Raw genomic sequence first — 16,940 nt, forward strand, 5'->3', positions numbered from 1 at the left:
AATTAAGGGTTATAGGAAAATGGCAGTGAGGTGGAGCTGAGTCCACAGCCAGATCACCCATGATCTTGTTGAATGGTGGAGCAAGCTGGATGGGTCAGACGGCCAACTCCTGCTCCTATTTCATATATTCTTTACCAAGGCAGTGAGAAATATAGACAGAGTCAATGTAAGTGAGGGAAGCTGACATGGTATGGGATTTGGAAGGGAACCCATTAAATATTGCTATTCCCACGTGCCAGACACTGTGACCCTTCAAGGGGGTTGAAGTTGTGGGAATAGGAGACAATATCAGAACAAGCCTGGATGAGCTCCAGTGTGCTGGTGGTGGAGAGAATGGAACGCATAGTAAGAAACCTGTTACAGATTACTGGCCCTGGTTATTTAAACAATGGTCCATGTTGATCTCCCTGTTCTTAAGGTGCAATTGTTAGCCACAGTTTGGAGGGGAAGAGTCACCATGATTACCCAGTCTTCCAGCTCCAGGTACTTTTCAATGAAGTTAAAAGGATAGTGTTCTGCAAATATGCTGGGGGTCGTCTATTGTATCCAGTGCTCCTGATGTGGCCTCCTCTACATTGTTGAGACCCATCGTAAATGGTGAGAAGTAGTGGAAGTTCCCAGTGGCCAAACATTTTACTTCCAATTCCCACTCCTGTTCTGACATGTTGATCCATGGTCTCCTCTTGTGCCAAGATGAGGCACCCTCGGATGGAGGAGCAACACCTTATATTCCATCTGGGTAGTCTCCAACCTGATGGTGTGAATTTCAATTTCTTCTTCCAGTAAAAATAAATATTCCTTCCCCTCCCCTCTTCCTCTATTGCCAATTCTGACCTCTTACCTCTCTTCGCCTGCCTATCATCTGTCCCTGGTGCCCCTCCTTCTTCCCTTCCTCCTATGGTCCACTCTCCTCTCCTATCAGATTCCTTTGTCTCTAGCCCTTTACCTTTCCCAACCACCTGGCTTCATCTATCATCTTCCAGCTAGCCTCCTTCCCCTCTTCCCACCCTTTTTATTCTAGCATCTTCCCCCTTCCTTTCCAGTTCTGAAGAAGCGTCTCGGCCGGAAACATCGACTGTTTGTTCGTTTCCATGGATGTTCCCTGACCTGCTGCATTCCTCAGTATTTTGTGTGTGTTACCTTGGATTTCCAGCATCTGCAGAATTTCTTGTGTTTATGGTGTCCACGTAGTTTCAACTACATGGAAATTGGGGGAAAAAAATCCTCAAAGTTTTACTGCATCAGCCCAGACACATTTAGGGCATTTTCCAGTCTCCTGTGTTTCTATATAATACAGTCAGAGACAAGGTCCACAGCTTTTGTGTTAAACTGGGCTTAAAATGTTTTATATAACGGAAATATAGGCTGAAGAATCAATCTAAATTACCTACTTTGTTACTCCCCAGAGGAATTCCCAATGGTGATTTCCATGATTAGTGACTGGTATTAAAAATGTTTTGCGAATTCAAACTGTGCATATCATTTCCTTCAAATAACATCTGCAAAAATAATTCCTTGTAATTCTTTATGAATGTTTGGAGAGAAATGTATAACCAGAAGGATAATCCTCAATTCAACTGATCCTAGAATTATCAAAAGATTCTTAAAGGGGTAATGACAGGTAGACTGATCTTCTATAACAGTAACGAACCATCATATCTGATCCATATTGCTATACTATAGCATATATTGCCTGTTTTGTGGCAAATTTTCCAAGAATGAAATTTTAAGTTAGGATTCTAAAACACTATCAATCCAGAATGAATTTTAAGATGATTATCCAGCCACTACCACACTGGAGGCTTTGTGTGTTTCCTTTCTTTGTCGCCTCCCTAGTCTCGTGACCCTTCAAGATCTTGACATTACTCCAATCTGGCCTCCTCCGCATTCTTGACTTTCTTTATTCCATTGCCTGCTGCCTTGTCTTCAGCTGCCAAAGCACTAAACTCTGGAATTCTGTCTGAAAACTTGGCCATCTCCCTATCTCCTTTCCTTTAAGGCAGTTTTTTTTTAAAAAAAACTCATGGACCAAATAGTTGGTCCCCTTTTCTAATATATTATTACATGGATGACTGTCAAATTTTAGTAGATGGTGAGAAGACTTTCGTGAGAGAATTTGACAGGAGACAACCCAATAGCTGGAAATTCCTCATTCCTGAAGAAGGGTCTCAGCCCGAAACATTGACTATCTATCACTTCCATAGATGCTGCCAGACCTGCTGAATTCCTTCAGCATTTTGTGTGTGTTGCTCCAATAACTGGAAGTTTGGCTTTGTTGCAGATTTATGATTGTTCTTTCAGGGAATTGATAAGATCCACAATAAGTTTGTTTTCAATTTTCAGATATGTCAATGCAGAAGACTGTCAAGGAGATCAGAGACAATACAGAGTATGCAATGTTCAGGTGAATATATTTCTCAGAATAAATTTAGCACCAAAAGTTTTTTCAAATGGACTCTCTCTGATTCATTTGTCTCAATTATTGATTTGTTCATTTCAAGCATTCTTGACAAACTTTTCATCCCTATGTTTCTATTCTTCCTCTATCATTTGTTCAGCTCTATTTCAACTTTCACTTCATCTGTCCTCTTCATTCATAACTGCTTATCCCGAGAAATTAGGTATTTTCTAATTTTCGTATCATAACTTCCAGAGATGACAAGAATCTACTCTCAACCCTCCCATACACACTGACCATGGCAATATTAAAGATATACACCCAGTGGCCACTTAGTTAGGTACTGGAGTGGAACCAGGTGTAGCCTTCTACTGCTGTAGCCTATCCAGCCTTCTGCACACCACTGTATTAACACGTGGTTATTTAAGTTATTGTCACCTCCTTGTCAGCTTAAAACAGTCTGACCATTGTCCTCTGACCTCTGTCATTAACAAGGTATTTTCACCCACAGAACAGCAGCTCACTAGACTTTTTTGTTTTTCTCGCCATTCTCTATAGAGACTGTTGTGTGTGAAAATCCCAGGAGATTGGTATTTCCTAAGATACTTAAACTAAATCTGACACCAAATCATTCCTAGTCAAAATTACTTAGATCACATTTCTTCCCCATTCTGATGTTAGGTTTGAATAACAACTGAACCTCTTGACCATGTCTGCATGCTTTTATGCATTGAGTTGCTGCCATATGATTGGCTGATTAGATATTTGCATTAACGAGCAGGTGAGCAGGTGTGCAGGTGCACTTAATAAAGTGGACATTGAGTGTAAACTCTGACAACACTCATTCTACCACTTTACCACCTCTGTCAATCCCTTCATTGTTTGGTTAGCTTGCCTGAGCAGCATCAAATTTGAGGCAAGTGGTAACTTTGGGGGAGCATCACTGAACCACATCCCAATTGCCATTCCTTTCTCATTAACTGAATCTTCCATCTCAATCACAGTACCTCACTGTACTAGATTTTACATTACTTGACCATCCTTTACAATGCGGACCTAAGCTTCAGTATCCATAATTCCACTTATCTCCATCTCCTGTTTAGATCATCTGCTGCTACAAATAGCATAATCTTTGTCAATTCTGGACGTGACCATTTAAACACTGCTCCAAGCAGCTTCTTAAATTCCATTCACTATTAACATTAGAAAAAAACTTCTCTCCAGACCTCTTCTAGTCAAGTCATATCCGTTCTTACAATCCTTCGCCCATCACCATTGTTACCCATGATTACTCAATCTTCATAAGGTTTGCATACTTAAAACCCTCCATGATTCAACACTTAATATCTTTGCAACTCCCATCCCTCCTTGAACTCTCAATTCCTCTGACATTGCTTTTGTGTCTTCCTCCTTCACTTCAAAGTCGTGGTGTCATACAGTATGGAAACAGGGCTTTTCAGATTGACATGTCTATGTTGGCCTTGTCTTTTTCTACACCAATCCCATTTGCCTGCATTGGTTTATGCTTCACCCTGCCTTCTTCACTCCACTTTCATATTGTCCAGTCCACTTCCATTCACCCAACTTCACCCTTGGCTGATTGCTTTGCATGCTATACTATATGTTTAATTGCCCCTTCACTTCGTCAATCTTTGCTTCTACAGTACTGTGCAAAAGTCTTAGGCACATATATATATAACAAGAGTACCTAAGACTTTTGCACACTACTATTGTAATTTATAATTGCACTATACTGCTGCCACAAAAAACAACAAATGTCATGACACATGTGAGTGATGATAAACCTGATTCCGACACGGGTCTCTATTGTGGACTGAGAGAGGGAAGGGAACAGGGAGAGGGGAATCATGGTTGGGAAAAAGGGGAAGGGAGAGGGGAGGGAGCAGGAAGCACCAGAGAGACATTCTGTAATGATCAATAAACCAATTGTTTGGAATCAAATGATCTTGCCTGGTGTCTCAGGGTTGGGTGTGTCCACACTCACTAACCACTCTCCCCACCCAGGTGCTCCTTCTTTGCCACCTGTCCCACACTCCTTCCATGATGCTCCACCCTCACCATTCCCAACATGCTTTGCTCCCACCAGATTTACAAACGCGCTCTCCGCTCTACGTTGACAAGTACAGGACTCTGCAAAAATCTTAGGCACCCTAGCTGTATATATGTACCTAAGACTTTTGTACAGTACTGTAGTTTACCCTACATGCTCGGCCCTTTCAGGTCCTCTACGGCGCAGCCTGTTGGGACCTGCATATTTTGCCATTTCCACTCCGAATCAACTTTTTGCCTCAGTACCATCAAAGTTCACTTTAACTCCACTCCGTCTTTTCAAACTTCACACTTCACCCTAGCCTCCACTTTCCAGGGTCCACTTGTAGTCACTCTACAGCCAATTCCTGTTGCACACTCAATGCTTAGTTGCCCCCTCACTCTGTTCATTCCTATCCCTGCTTCACCCTCCCCAGCCCACCAGGCAAACACCCTTCCTGGTCCGATTCAGCTCCAAACTACATTCTCCTTTTCACGTCAGTTCGAGCTACAACCTTCCGTCATGTCTACTGAAGTTCCAGCCAACCAGGGGTCTGCACCCAGTTTCCCATTTTCACTCCAGATCAGTCCACCTCCCCTGTCGCCAGCATCTCATCCACTCTCACTTCACTCAGACTACTTATGCTCCCCTCTCCCCATCCATCCAGAGACTGTGTACCTCTTCACTTTCCGCGGTCCACTTCTGGTTACTCTGCAGCCTATTCCTCTTGCCTCTTTGCTCTGCCACTCCCTACATGGCCCACTAGGCCAACACCCTTTCACATCTGCTTCAGCGCCATTCTGCTCTTTTTCTTTCACGCCCACTTGACCTCCTGACTGCCATCTTCCTTCCAGAACTGCTTTGGCCACACTTGGCCTTCTCCCTTTCACAACTCTCTTCACCCTGTTGCTTCTGCTCCAAATTTCCCATGTTTACTCCAGAACATAACACCAAAAGACATAGGAGCAGAATTAGGCTGTTCTACCCAATTTCATCATGTTTGATCCATTTCCCTCTCAACCCCCTTCTCCTGCCTTCTCCCCATAACCTTTCACATCCTAACTAGTCAAGAATCTATCAAGCTCCACCTTAAACGCGTCCAGTGACCTGACCTCCACAGCCACCTTTGGCAAGAAATTCTGCAGAATCACCACTAAAGAAATTCCTCTTCATTTCTAACACTCTCCTACCTGGTTCATCATCCTGCGCCTCTTCACCTTCCATGGTTCACTTCCAGTCCGGCTGCCCTGCCTGCGGCTGATTAGTATTGCGTATTAGTTGTTTAATTGCCCTCTTGCTCTGTCCTGGTTCACCCTCCACTGTCTTCTATGTCTCGAGCCCTTTAGACCAGCTGGTTGGTGATATTGAATTTGCCTACCATAAAAACAGATTTTCCACCAACAAAATTACCACGTGACACAGCCGAAAACTATACAAGGTGGTCCTTAGCTGCCACGCATAGAGATCTAGCAACCCAGTGACATTGAGCAGGTATATTGCCAATACGATTATATGGGAAAGGAGTGAAAATTACACTGTAACATTGATCAATGCCCTCCTATTCTTACAATACTACAGTTAAACTGTGCCAACTGTGCAACAAAAGGGGAAGCAAAAGAGATTCTGCAGGTGCTGAAAATCCAAGGTAACATCGTATCAGATTCCTTCTTCAGCACCTTTACCTTTTCCACCCATCACCTCCCAGCTTCTCACTTCATCTCCCCTCTCCCACCCACCTGTCTTCCCCTCCTTCATCTATCACCTTCTACTGTGTCCTCCTTCACCACACCACCCCCCACTTCTCCCTTCCTTTCCAGTCCCGATGAAAGGTCTTGGCCCAAAACGTTGAATGTTTATTCCTTTCCATAGATGCTGCCTGACCTCCTGAGTTCCACCAGCATTTCGTATATGTACTCAGAAAATTAAATATGGTCCTCAGTCTCAATGTAAAGATTAATTTTAAATCCCTTTAATAAATAGGTAGCCAATATCAAAATAGCAATGAGAGATAGGGGCTAACTTCTAGGCATTCAGCTATTTGTATCCAATCCTTCATCTGTGGGTGGAATGTTAAGTGGTTGATAGCAATGTTTCTGCATGTAAAACTGTATCAGATCATTATGCATTAGTTAGCAAACAAAAAGACAAAAGGCTTTTGCTAAAACTGTATTGGAATGGTTATTATTTCTGTTATCTGTTGGCTTGCTTTGGCTACCTGCCACTACACCTTATTGAATGAAACATCTTGTTTGTGTTTGACATTATTGAGTGATTTTGGAAAGTAGTTGGGAATGAACTATGTCATGATGTACCAACGAAAACTTTGTCCAATCATTGGCCACAATTTATTTCATTTTTTTATTTCTATTTTTATTTAGAAATACTGAATAATAACATACTCTTCCAGCCTAATGAGCCAGGGTCACCCAATTACACCCATCTGACCAAATCACAGACTACCCCGTACATCTTTGTAACGTGGGATGTAACCTGAGAACTCAGGGGGAGAACGTATGATCTCCTTACTGACAAGCGGCATCCATAGGAAACCCATATGATCATGCAGAGAACATATAAACTATTTACTGACAGTGGCAGAGTTGAATCCAATTTGCTGGCACAGTAAGACGGCGACACTACCCGCTAACCTACTGTTCCCACCAATCTTAGAAATGCTTTGCTTTAACCATTCCTGTTTCAGTTCTCTTTAACACTATAGCTAAACCCCAGTTAATCAACCAGCCTCATATTTACCTCTTTGTTTCTCCTCATTTGATTTTCTTTCATTCCTCCAATTTAAGTGCATTTCCCTACATTTACAGGTGCTCCATAAATACCAGTTTGTTCACGGGGTCTGCATGTTGCACAAGTTTAACGATCCATTCTAATTGTCCCCTGAACTTAAGGATTCGGCATTTTCAAAGTGCAATTTAACATCAAATGGGTCTGGGTTCACAAACCGCTCAAACATTGCAAGAGAGTAGATTTCATTCCTAAAAAGAAATCAGATAGGGTTTTAGTCTTATGGTGGCTCTCTCCGAGACCAGCTTTATCCAGTTTCAAGTTTACTTCTTTCCTTGAATTTAAATTCTTGTGCTATCTGAGGATCAACGTTCCCTAGTCTTAATAAGCAAACCATTATGCTAGTGAACAGACTGTCAGATACAAGTTAAAAACATTATTCTCTGTGACCAGCTCCAGGTTGTTTACACATTGCTGACTTAGACATTGGCAATTTTCTTTCACAGGCGTGCCCTCCAGGGTCCACCGATTTCCGGAAGTTTCAGTGTTCAATTTATAACAACAAGCCAATCCAGGGCAACATGGTGATTCAACAGTGGCTTCCATTCTACGGGGGTAAGTGTGAAACGCTCTGCACAGGTACAAAGTGGTGATATCACTGACATCCTCATGTCCTGAGCTGAAGATCCATTTCAGTTGGTACGACTCCACCTTGTCTTGCACCTTGATCAGGACAGGAAGTTGAGCATTTCTCAGATAAGCTGAGGCTGAAGATACGTGTTATCAGGATAATGGGAGTTCAGAAACTTGGACCTAAATCCTGATGTGCCCATTGAATTGACTGTGTTATCCTTTGATGTGATGCATTGCTTTTGGAAGGTATGCTATGAGGATCAACCAAAATTTAGCAGATCTCAAAAGGATGAATTATGAGAAATCCTTATCAAATTAAACCTGTACATTTTGGTATATTCAAGGATAAGGCACAATAGTTCAAGGCTTATCAGATTTGGAATGGAATTAAAAGATAACAAACAATACTTTTTCAGTTAGATTCAGCTGTGAAGGAAGCATGGTGCCTCTCCTTCCTTAAGAGCCTGCAGAGATTCGGCATGACATCTAAAACCTTGACAAACTTCTATAGATGTATAGTGGAGAGTGTATCACGTTCTGGAATGGAAACACCAATGCCTCTGAATAGAAAATCCTACTAAAGGTAGTGAGTTTGGCCCAGTACATCAAAGGGTAAAGCCTTCCCAGCCACCAAGCACATCTACATGAAACATTGTTTTCGGAAAGCAGAATCCATCTTCAGAGATCCACAGGTAGATCCACAGGTAGATCCACAGGCAGAATCCATCTTCAGAGATCCACACCACCCAGGCTATGCACTCTTTGCACCACTGCCATCAGGTAGAAGGTACAAGAACCTCAGGACTCATGCCATCAGGTTCAAGAACAGTTACTACCACTCAATCATCAGGCTCTTGAATAAAAGGGGATAACTACACTCACTTGCCCCTCATTGAGATGTTCCCACAACCAATGATCTCACTTTAAGGACTCTTTACCTCATTATCTCATGTTCTTATTATTTATTGCTATTTATTTATATTTACATTCACACAGTTTCTTCTCTTCTGCACTCTGGATGATCTCTCATTGATCCTGTTATAGCTACTATTCTATATATTTGCTGAGTATGCCCACAAGAAAATGAATCTCAGGGTTGTCTCTGGTGACATATATGTAGTTTGATAATAAAATTTACATTGAACTTTGTAGAACTAGGAGATGCAACACTAAAATCAGTTCAAGTGGAAATTGTGAGACACATCCACACATAATGGGTGCTAGAAATGGGACAATTGATGACCATTCAATTGAGAATCTTAATTCTGAAGTTAATAGATTTTGCTAAACCAGGCTTTCAAACAGCATGGAGCCGGGATGATGGATTTAGTTTGCAGATTAATGCCAATCTCTCTGCATGGGAGAACTGATTTGATGGACTGATTGGTCTGCACACTTAACACAATGCACAGAGGCCCTTTAAACCTAGTTAGTGCACAAATAAAATGAAATTACAACTGCAACTGTACATACGAATAAAATAACTCATGGCTAAAATGTCATGAACTAAATCTGGGTTAAATTACCAGGCAGAAATCAACACAGAATATTCAAATCAGAAACTAGCAGATATACTGTCCCTAAAGGCTTGCCTAAACTACAGCTGTGCCATTTGGAGTAACAATCTTTCTCCAGTGGGACTCCACTGTGTCCATCAGGATTGTAAACTCATTATTCTACAATGTTTCAATGTTCTAAGAAATACAGGGCAAAGGAAGTAGTTGCAGACATATTTACAGTGTTGCTTCATACAATTACCTCATGAGAAGAGCAAAGGATCAATGAGGAAATCTTATCACACTACTAGCCAAATTCAACAGGGTATACAACTCAGCAAGTAAATGGATTTTAAGCCATTTCATGGAATTTAACAATTTCTTACCTTTTTCCACCTATCACCTCTCAGCTTCTCACTTCATTGCCCTCTTCCCTCACCCACCTACCATCCCCCTCACCAGGCTTCACCTATCACCTTCCAGCTTGTACTGTTTCCCCTCCCCCCCTTCTTATTCTGGCTTTTGACCCCTTCCTTTCCAGTTCTGAAGAAGGGTCTCGACCCAAAACGTCAACTGTTTATTCCTCTCCATAGAAGCTGCCTGACCTGTTGAGTTCCTCCAGCATTGTGTGTGTGTGTGTGTGTGTGTGTGTGTGTGTGTGTGTGTGTGTTGCTCTGGATTTCCAGCATCAGCAGAATCTGTTGTTTTGAACTAATGAGATCCACTTTTGGCTGGCACTCACATAATAATCTGAATGGCCTCTATTGTGCATGAATTTCGAGGATTCGGAGATATTGGCATTCTTCTGATGCTGAATCAACTCAAATTAACAGCCATGCCTTCAGCTGCCAAGGTTTTAAGCTCAGGAATTCACTTCAGTAACTTCTTGCCTCTTTATCTACCTTTCCTCCTTGAATTTTATAATTTCTATGCATTTCTTTAGCTTGGTATCAAATTATTTTTCTCATCTGTGAAGCATCATGGAGTCTTTTTGCACAGTTAAAGATGCTACATCAGAGGGAGTTACTATTTGTTCTAGTGGGAGGATTGTAAAGCATTCAGTAGTGACCTTTGACCAAGTAATTTAACTCTTTGAATGCTATTTAACATAACGACAGTCTCTTCTTACTCAGTACTATCACTGACTCATAATTGCTTCACGTGGATTTGGCCCAGGGTTCTGCTCATACCCTGGAGACTTAATAGGAGTTTAATCTTTGAATCTGCTGTCTCCTCTAGCTCCCAACCAATGTGATCTCAACTGCCTGGCCAAAGGGAAGAACTTTTACTACAGATTTGGTTTTGTTCTAGACGGGACAAAATGCAGCCCAAACTCATCGGATATGTGCATCAGTGGACAGTGTCTGGTAAGTCATATCTCAGGCATTAATAAGAACTAAACCCAGCCTTTAGAATGCACTGCTGTCTGTCTTAATTAAGCATATTCAAGGAAGAATTGTTTATATTTTTAGGTATTAATGAAACCAATGGATTTGGGTTACTGCAGGAAGGGGAGACTGAGATGAAAGATCTTATTGGATAGCGGAGCAGATGCAAAGTGATGACTGCCTTGGTCCAGTTCCTATTTTATCAATGGTGACTCATGCTCAAGAAAGTTGGGCTTGTACCTTACCTTCCCTAAGGTCCATTACAATCCTAATTTAGCATTGTTGCTAGGGCCAGAGTTAGAATGCAACATTTCCATACATTGCAACAGTTTATTCCTCTATGCGCAACACTTTTGTTTTCAGAGTCTTACAGCACTTAAGCAAAGAAACCGGCCCTTCGGCCCATTGAGTCCATGCAAAACTATCATACTGCCTAGTCCCAGCAACCTGCACCTGGACCATAGCCTTTACAAAACCTCCCACACACGTACTTATCCAAACTTCTCTTAAATGTTGAAATCGAACCTGCCTCAATCACTTCTACTGGCATCTCTTGCCACAATCTGCCTATCTAAAAGTGTTGCTGAATGCAATGTCATCGTGGAAACACTCAACAGTATCAGGTCCAGCTCCTGCCTGTACAGTGAGGTGGGGTTTTGGAGGTTCAGTTGGGGAGCCCAGTAATAACTTTCAATCATAATGTAAAATGTCAATTGAACATTACAATATATGGATAGACCCTTTGGCTCATGGTGTTGTGCTGGATGGGAAAAATTAAATGCCTAACTGAACTAATCCTTTCTGATACATTAGGTCTGTATCCCTCCATTCTCTGCATGTTCATGGACTGGTATTGGAATTGGTTTATAATTGTTGAGGTATAGTTCCATGTGAGTGGGTTTCCAAAGGACACCATGACCAAGGCTTCCGTCTGGTTTCTGTCGTATTAGAATGTCCAGGAACAGGAGGCAGCCTTTCTACTCCATCTCCACTGTAAATTGAATGTTTGGGTGTATGCTGTTCAAAATGGTCGTGGAGCTGTTGGAGTGTCTGGGGTCCAGGAGGCCACACTATAAATGTGTCATTGATGTATCTGAAGAGGCATATGGGGTGTAAGGGTGATGAACTCCGAGCCCTCTCCTCAAAGTCCTCCATGCAGAAGTTAGCAATAGCCAGCAACAAAGACAGTCCCATGCTCACTCTGTCCATTTGTTTATACTAGTTCCCCTTATAGAGGAAGTACGGTGATGTCAGGGTGTGTAGCACTGACCTTTTTGAACACACCCTTTTCAATGTACTCCCTCTATAAGTGGAACTCAATGTGTATTCACTGATACAACAAAAATATTGAACAAGTGTGGGACTTAATATCTGCTTAAACGGTGCTTTGTTTTGTGAAGGAAGAATGCAGATGCTGATATAGGTAATACATAAAACCACAAGCTTCATTTCAAAGTTAATATTTTAGACTTGTAGCAGGGGTTCTGAATCTTTTTTATGCTATGGACCAACACCTATTAAGCAAGGGGTCCATGGACCCCAGGTTGAGAACCTCTATTGAAGGAAATGTGTTGTCAGTGGTAAATTGTTCCACAAAGTTGAGAGTGAATACTACCTGATTATAGAAACAGAAATGAACTTGAGACCCAAGCGAGACGTCCCAGAGAGGTAGTCACTTTACATGAGTTGAAATTAGTATGAAACCTCGTGCACATGCTAGCTTTGCATTACTATGAAACCCAAACTACTTGACTCTGAACTACATTTGTAAAGTAAGTCGATTAGAGATTAATATATGTGAAATTCTGTTTGTTACTCCCTTCTCAAGTGATGCACTTATCTGCCAATGTTTAGCATTTCCAAATAGAAATATTTTATTAGCTGCAAAAAAAAGTCTTCCACTCGACATGATGAAAAAGTCCCGTATATTTTGATGCTAAACTGTCTCTTAAAGGATTGTTACGCTATGTTTCCAGTATACATCTGTGTGTGTTCTTGTTGTGCTATAAAGTTTTAAAGTTCATGTTCCATCCTGTCCACTCAATTCTCTAAACATAAGCCTGGACAGCATATCAACATACAACTTGACCGTAAGAGCTAGCACTGTCAATTTATTGAGCATTCCAGGATTAAAACTGTTCTTTCCTGAAAGTGCATAGGTTAACTGAAGTGTCCTACCGACTGACACCCAACATCACTCCACCCGTCCTCGCTTGTTATACTCCGAATGGAAAATATTTTGTTTGACCTGGGTCAAGGCAAGACCATTGCACTTCAGCTGGGCCATTAGGGAGATGCTGAAGTGGATTTTTCAATTTCTGCCATTGGTTAGATTATCTTTATACTTCCAGAATCCAGAGACTCAAAGGGGCATCTGTTTCTCACTGCAAAAGACCCTATAAATACAAAGGAAGGGGAATTAAACTACATCTCGGTCTCAGTAGGTCAGGCAACATCAATGGACAGTCAATGTTTTGGGCCTTGAAGGGTCTTGGCCTGAAATGTCAGCTGTGAGTTTCTTTCCATCTTTCCATCAAAGCTGCCTGACCTGCTGAATTCCTCCAGCACTTTGTGTGTTTTGCCCAAGAATTCCAGAATCTGTAGAAGCTTTTGTGTTTATAAGTCTGTGCCTTGCACTTTTTAATCACTGTGGAGACCTGAGAAAAAGATAAACAAGAGCCTTTACAGTGAAATGTTTGAGGGGAAAGCTGTTTCTTGCTTGTGAACTTTCTGCACAAAAGGGTGGTATCGTAGCACAGTGGTTAGCCCAATGCTGTACAATACCAGCGACCTGGGTTCCATTCCCGCTGCTGCCTATTAGAAGTTTGTTCGTTCTGCCCGTGACCTCATGTGTTTCCTCCAGGTGCTCCAGTTTCCTCCCACTGTCCAAAGATGTACTGGTTGGTAGGTTAATTGGTCATTGTAAATTGTCCTGTGCTTAGGGTTAAATCAAAGGATTGCTGGGTAGCGTGGCTCCAAGGGTTGGGAGGGCCTACTCTATGATGAATATCAATATGTAAATTTTAAAAATGTGGAACAAGCCCTTATGAGTAACTGAGATGTGTACAATTCCCTCCTCAGCAGCTCTAGAGTTTAATACAAGAATTTTTCTGATGGTAAGCACACAGAATTGCTGAGCTGAATCATCCGATGTGTTTCCTTGTTTATTTTACCCCTCTCTTGTGCTTTTCAGAAAGTAGGCTGTGACAATATCCTCGGCTCGGATGTCAGAATGGATGTCTGCGGGGTGTGCGGTGGACGGAACAACTCATGTGCCCTGGTCCGGAGAGTCTACCATTCAGCATTCCCCTCTTCTGGTGATTGCCCTGACATTCTCGATGGGTGAATGCCTTGTGCCTTGACTAAACCATGAATCAGAATTCCTGTCCGTGCCAGCAGCCCGCAATCACAAGAGCAGTGCACAGCAGCTCAAGAGGCAGGAGAGTAATAGTGGCCATGCCTCTGAGCTTGGCAAAAACAGAAAAGCTGCTGGAGATGCACATCCACAGAGAGCACAGAGGCAGACAGTTGTATCATTATTGTGGACACAGCCCAAGTGCCGTAGCCTACTGATAATGCCAATTGTGCATTGTTGGTCTTTCTCTATCGATGATAATACACCAGATTTTCATTATTATAACTTGGCTGTTAGCTGATCATTATAATTACCTCAGCTTGTTTCACTTTTCCCAATGCAAATAGCATTTAAAAAATTAGGAAAGATACTCCTGCTTTATTTTAAATAATATATGATTGGCTCTTTCCATAACTCTTCACAAATCATTTGAGAGTTACATCCAGTAGGTAAAGTTCTTGATATCTCATGGGGAGAGAAATCGATCCCTAGTTACCTGCACTAAGCATGGCAATTGGTTAATTCAGTTCCTGATAAGGACCCATTAAGCATAAAACCATAAAGGCAAATTTCTACCCCTCAGATTAATATAAGTGAAATTCTGTTTGTTACTACTAACAAAGAAAGTTACACCACAGAAGGTGGCCATTTTGCCCATGTCTTTGCCAGCTATAATTGGACTTAAGATTAATTCCATTTCTCAGCTCTTGGGCTACAGATCTTTATGTGTTCAACTGGGTACATCGTAAATGTGGTGAGGATTTCTGTCTCCGTCACACTTCCAGTCAGTGAGTTCTGGGCCACCATCACTTTTAGATGAAATACATTTATTCATTTTTAAGTCCCCTCTAATCCACTGCCCATTGATTTAAAACCAAACCTTCTACTTAATGACATGTTAAGGGAAATATGTAAAAGCAAATTTTGGATTTCATGTATTAAATAAATACAGCATGTTGTCCAAAATGGAACTATCCTAAAATAAGATATTTAGCTACACCATCTTCACTTTGAGAAACTACAATCACGGATCCTCCAATTTCAAGACGCTCAAAGCTGAGTCTTCACCTCATCTCACTCATGTGCAGCCCACTGGACAAACCCTAACATATAGGAACAGAATTAAGCCATTCGGCCCATTGAGTCTGTTCTGTCATTCAATTATGTCTGATTTTATTTAATGCAAATCTCCTGCCTTCTCCCTATAATCCTTAATCCCCTTACCAAATGAGAACCTGTCAATCTCTACCTTAAATACACCCAGTGAGTTGGTCTGCACAGCTTTCATGAGTGCTTTGATACTTTTAGCTTTCTCTATCAAATACCATTTCTCTTAACAAGGATATCTAAAACCATTTGCACAATTGATATTTTTTCCTTATAAAAAGGTACAAAAACCAATTAATGTGTTCTGCAATGGAAAGAAGCAAGTTATGAGTTTATATAGAAAGGTACATTAACATAAAGGGCTTTCTTAGGGTAAAAGAGGTGAAGACAAATTTCCTCTGTTTGAGTCTCAACCTAACAAATTTAAAATCAATGCGGAGAGAAGTTGTTTGTCCTTGGACAGAAGGTTGGAAAATGGAATGTTAGCTGCAGAGAATGACTGAAGCAGAGATACTGTACCAAAAGAAAGGGGAAGTATTTGAAATAAAGGAAATATTTTAGAGTCAGATCAGGGCAGACTAGCTATAGAAAGAAGCTCCTAATGATAGGAGAATGCAGAACAAGGGGCTGTAGCTTCAGGATATGGGGGGTGCCATCTAAACCAATATCAGGAGAAGTTTCTTCACCCAGACAGTGGTGAATCTTCTACCACAGAAAGCAGAGTCATTTAATATGTTTAAGAAAGAGGTAGATATATTACTTAATGTTAACAGGATTCAGCAATATGGAGAGAAGGCAGGAATAGTACTGGTGTGGATGATCAGTTATGGTCATGTAGAATGGTGGAGCAGGATTGAAAAGCCAAATGTTCTACCACTATTTTCTAACGACGATGAAATTAGACTAGGTGATCTTACAAAGGACAATTTAGATATTTATAGCATCTTCTGGCTCTGTTAGTATCTGTAGTCCTTTTCCATGGTTTTATATCCCTACTGCATTGTGTTACATAGAAACATAGAAAACCTACAGCACAATATAGGCCCTTCGGCCCACAAAGTTGTGCCGAATACATCCCTACCTTAGAAATTACTAGGCTTACCTATAGCCCTCTATTTTTCTAAGCTCCATGTACCTATCCAAAAGTCTTTTAAAAGACCCTATCTTATCCACCTCGACCACCGCTGCCGGCAGCCCATTCCTCGTGTTAATTATGATTCATTGAACAATATACTTGCTTCTGCAACAAAAAGGTACGAGATCAAATTCAGTGCTAAAATCTAGTCTGGTCCTCCAATGTGGTGCCATTGTATGGGATCAGATGTTACAATGAAATCCTTTCTGTTCTATTGGGTGTGTATGAAAGATTTTATGCTGCTTGTTGGAACAACTACAGCGATGTATCCATCTCTAAAGTAACATTAAAGAAAGATAATTTTGTTTCTTGGTAGTTGTAGGAACGTATGCTGTGTTTCTTACAATATAGTAGTAAATGCACTTGAAAACTTCTATCACAGCACTAATGAGTTATACTTGGGTCATAACTTGTGCTATGAAAATGCAAAACTTTTCTTTCAAGGGTTCTAATCAATGGATTTTTGGTTGTGGCATCTGGGGGTTATGCCTTTTCCAATAGCTTTGATTCTATAATAAGACAGCCCAGCAGGAATTTCCAGGATTTTTTTTTTATTACTTAGATGGTTTAAAGTCCATTCCCAAAAATGCATGTCTAACACCTGAGTGCTCTGTCACTCACTGACTGCACTTTTCT

At 41.2% G+C, this 16,940-nt stretch overlaps 1 protein-coding gene across 1 annotated transcript in view; it reads left to right on the plus strand.

Annotated features, from left to right (window-relative positions):
- The window catches only part of adamtsl5 (ADAMTS like 5), a 168,824-nt gene that overhangs the window by 124,731 nt on the left and 27,153 nt on the right, over positions 1 to 16,940 (plus strand). Inside the window, exons 5-8 of the mRNA XM_073068317.1 lie at positions 2,344 to 2,404; positions 7,697 to 7,805; positions 10,559 to 10,686; positions 13,901 to 14,024. Of these exons, the coding sequence (XP_072924418.1) occupies positions 2,344 to 2,404; positions 7,697 to 7,805; positions 10,559 to 10,686; positions 13,901 to 14,024 (422 nt within the window). The remainder of the gene's footprint in view (positions 1 to 2,343; positions 2,405 to 7,696; positions 7,806 to 10,558; positions 10,687 to 13,900; positions 14,025 to 16,940) is intronic.

The sequence above is a fragment of the Hemitrygon akajei genome, chromosome 16 (assembly GCF_048418815.1).
Source record: "Hemitrygon akajei chromosome 16, sHemAka1.3, whole genome shotgun sequence".
Taxonomy (NCBI): domain Eukaryota; kingdom Metazoa; phylum Chordata; class Chondrichthyes; order Myliobatiformes; family Dasyatidae; genus Hemitrygon; species Hemitrygon akajei.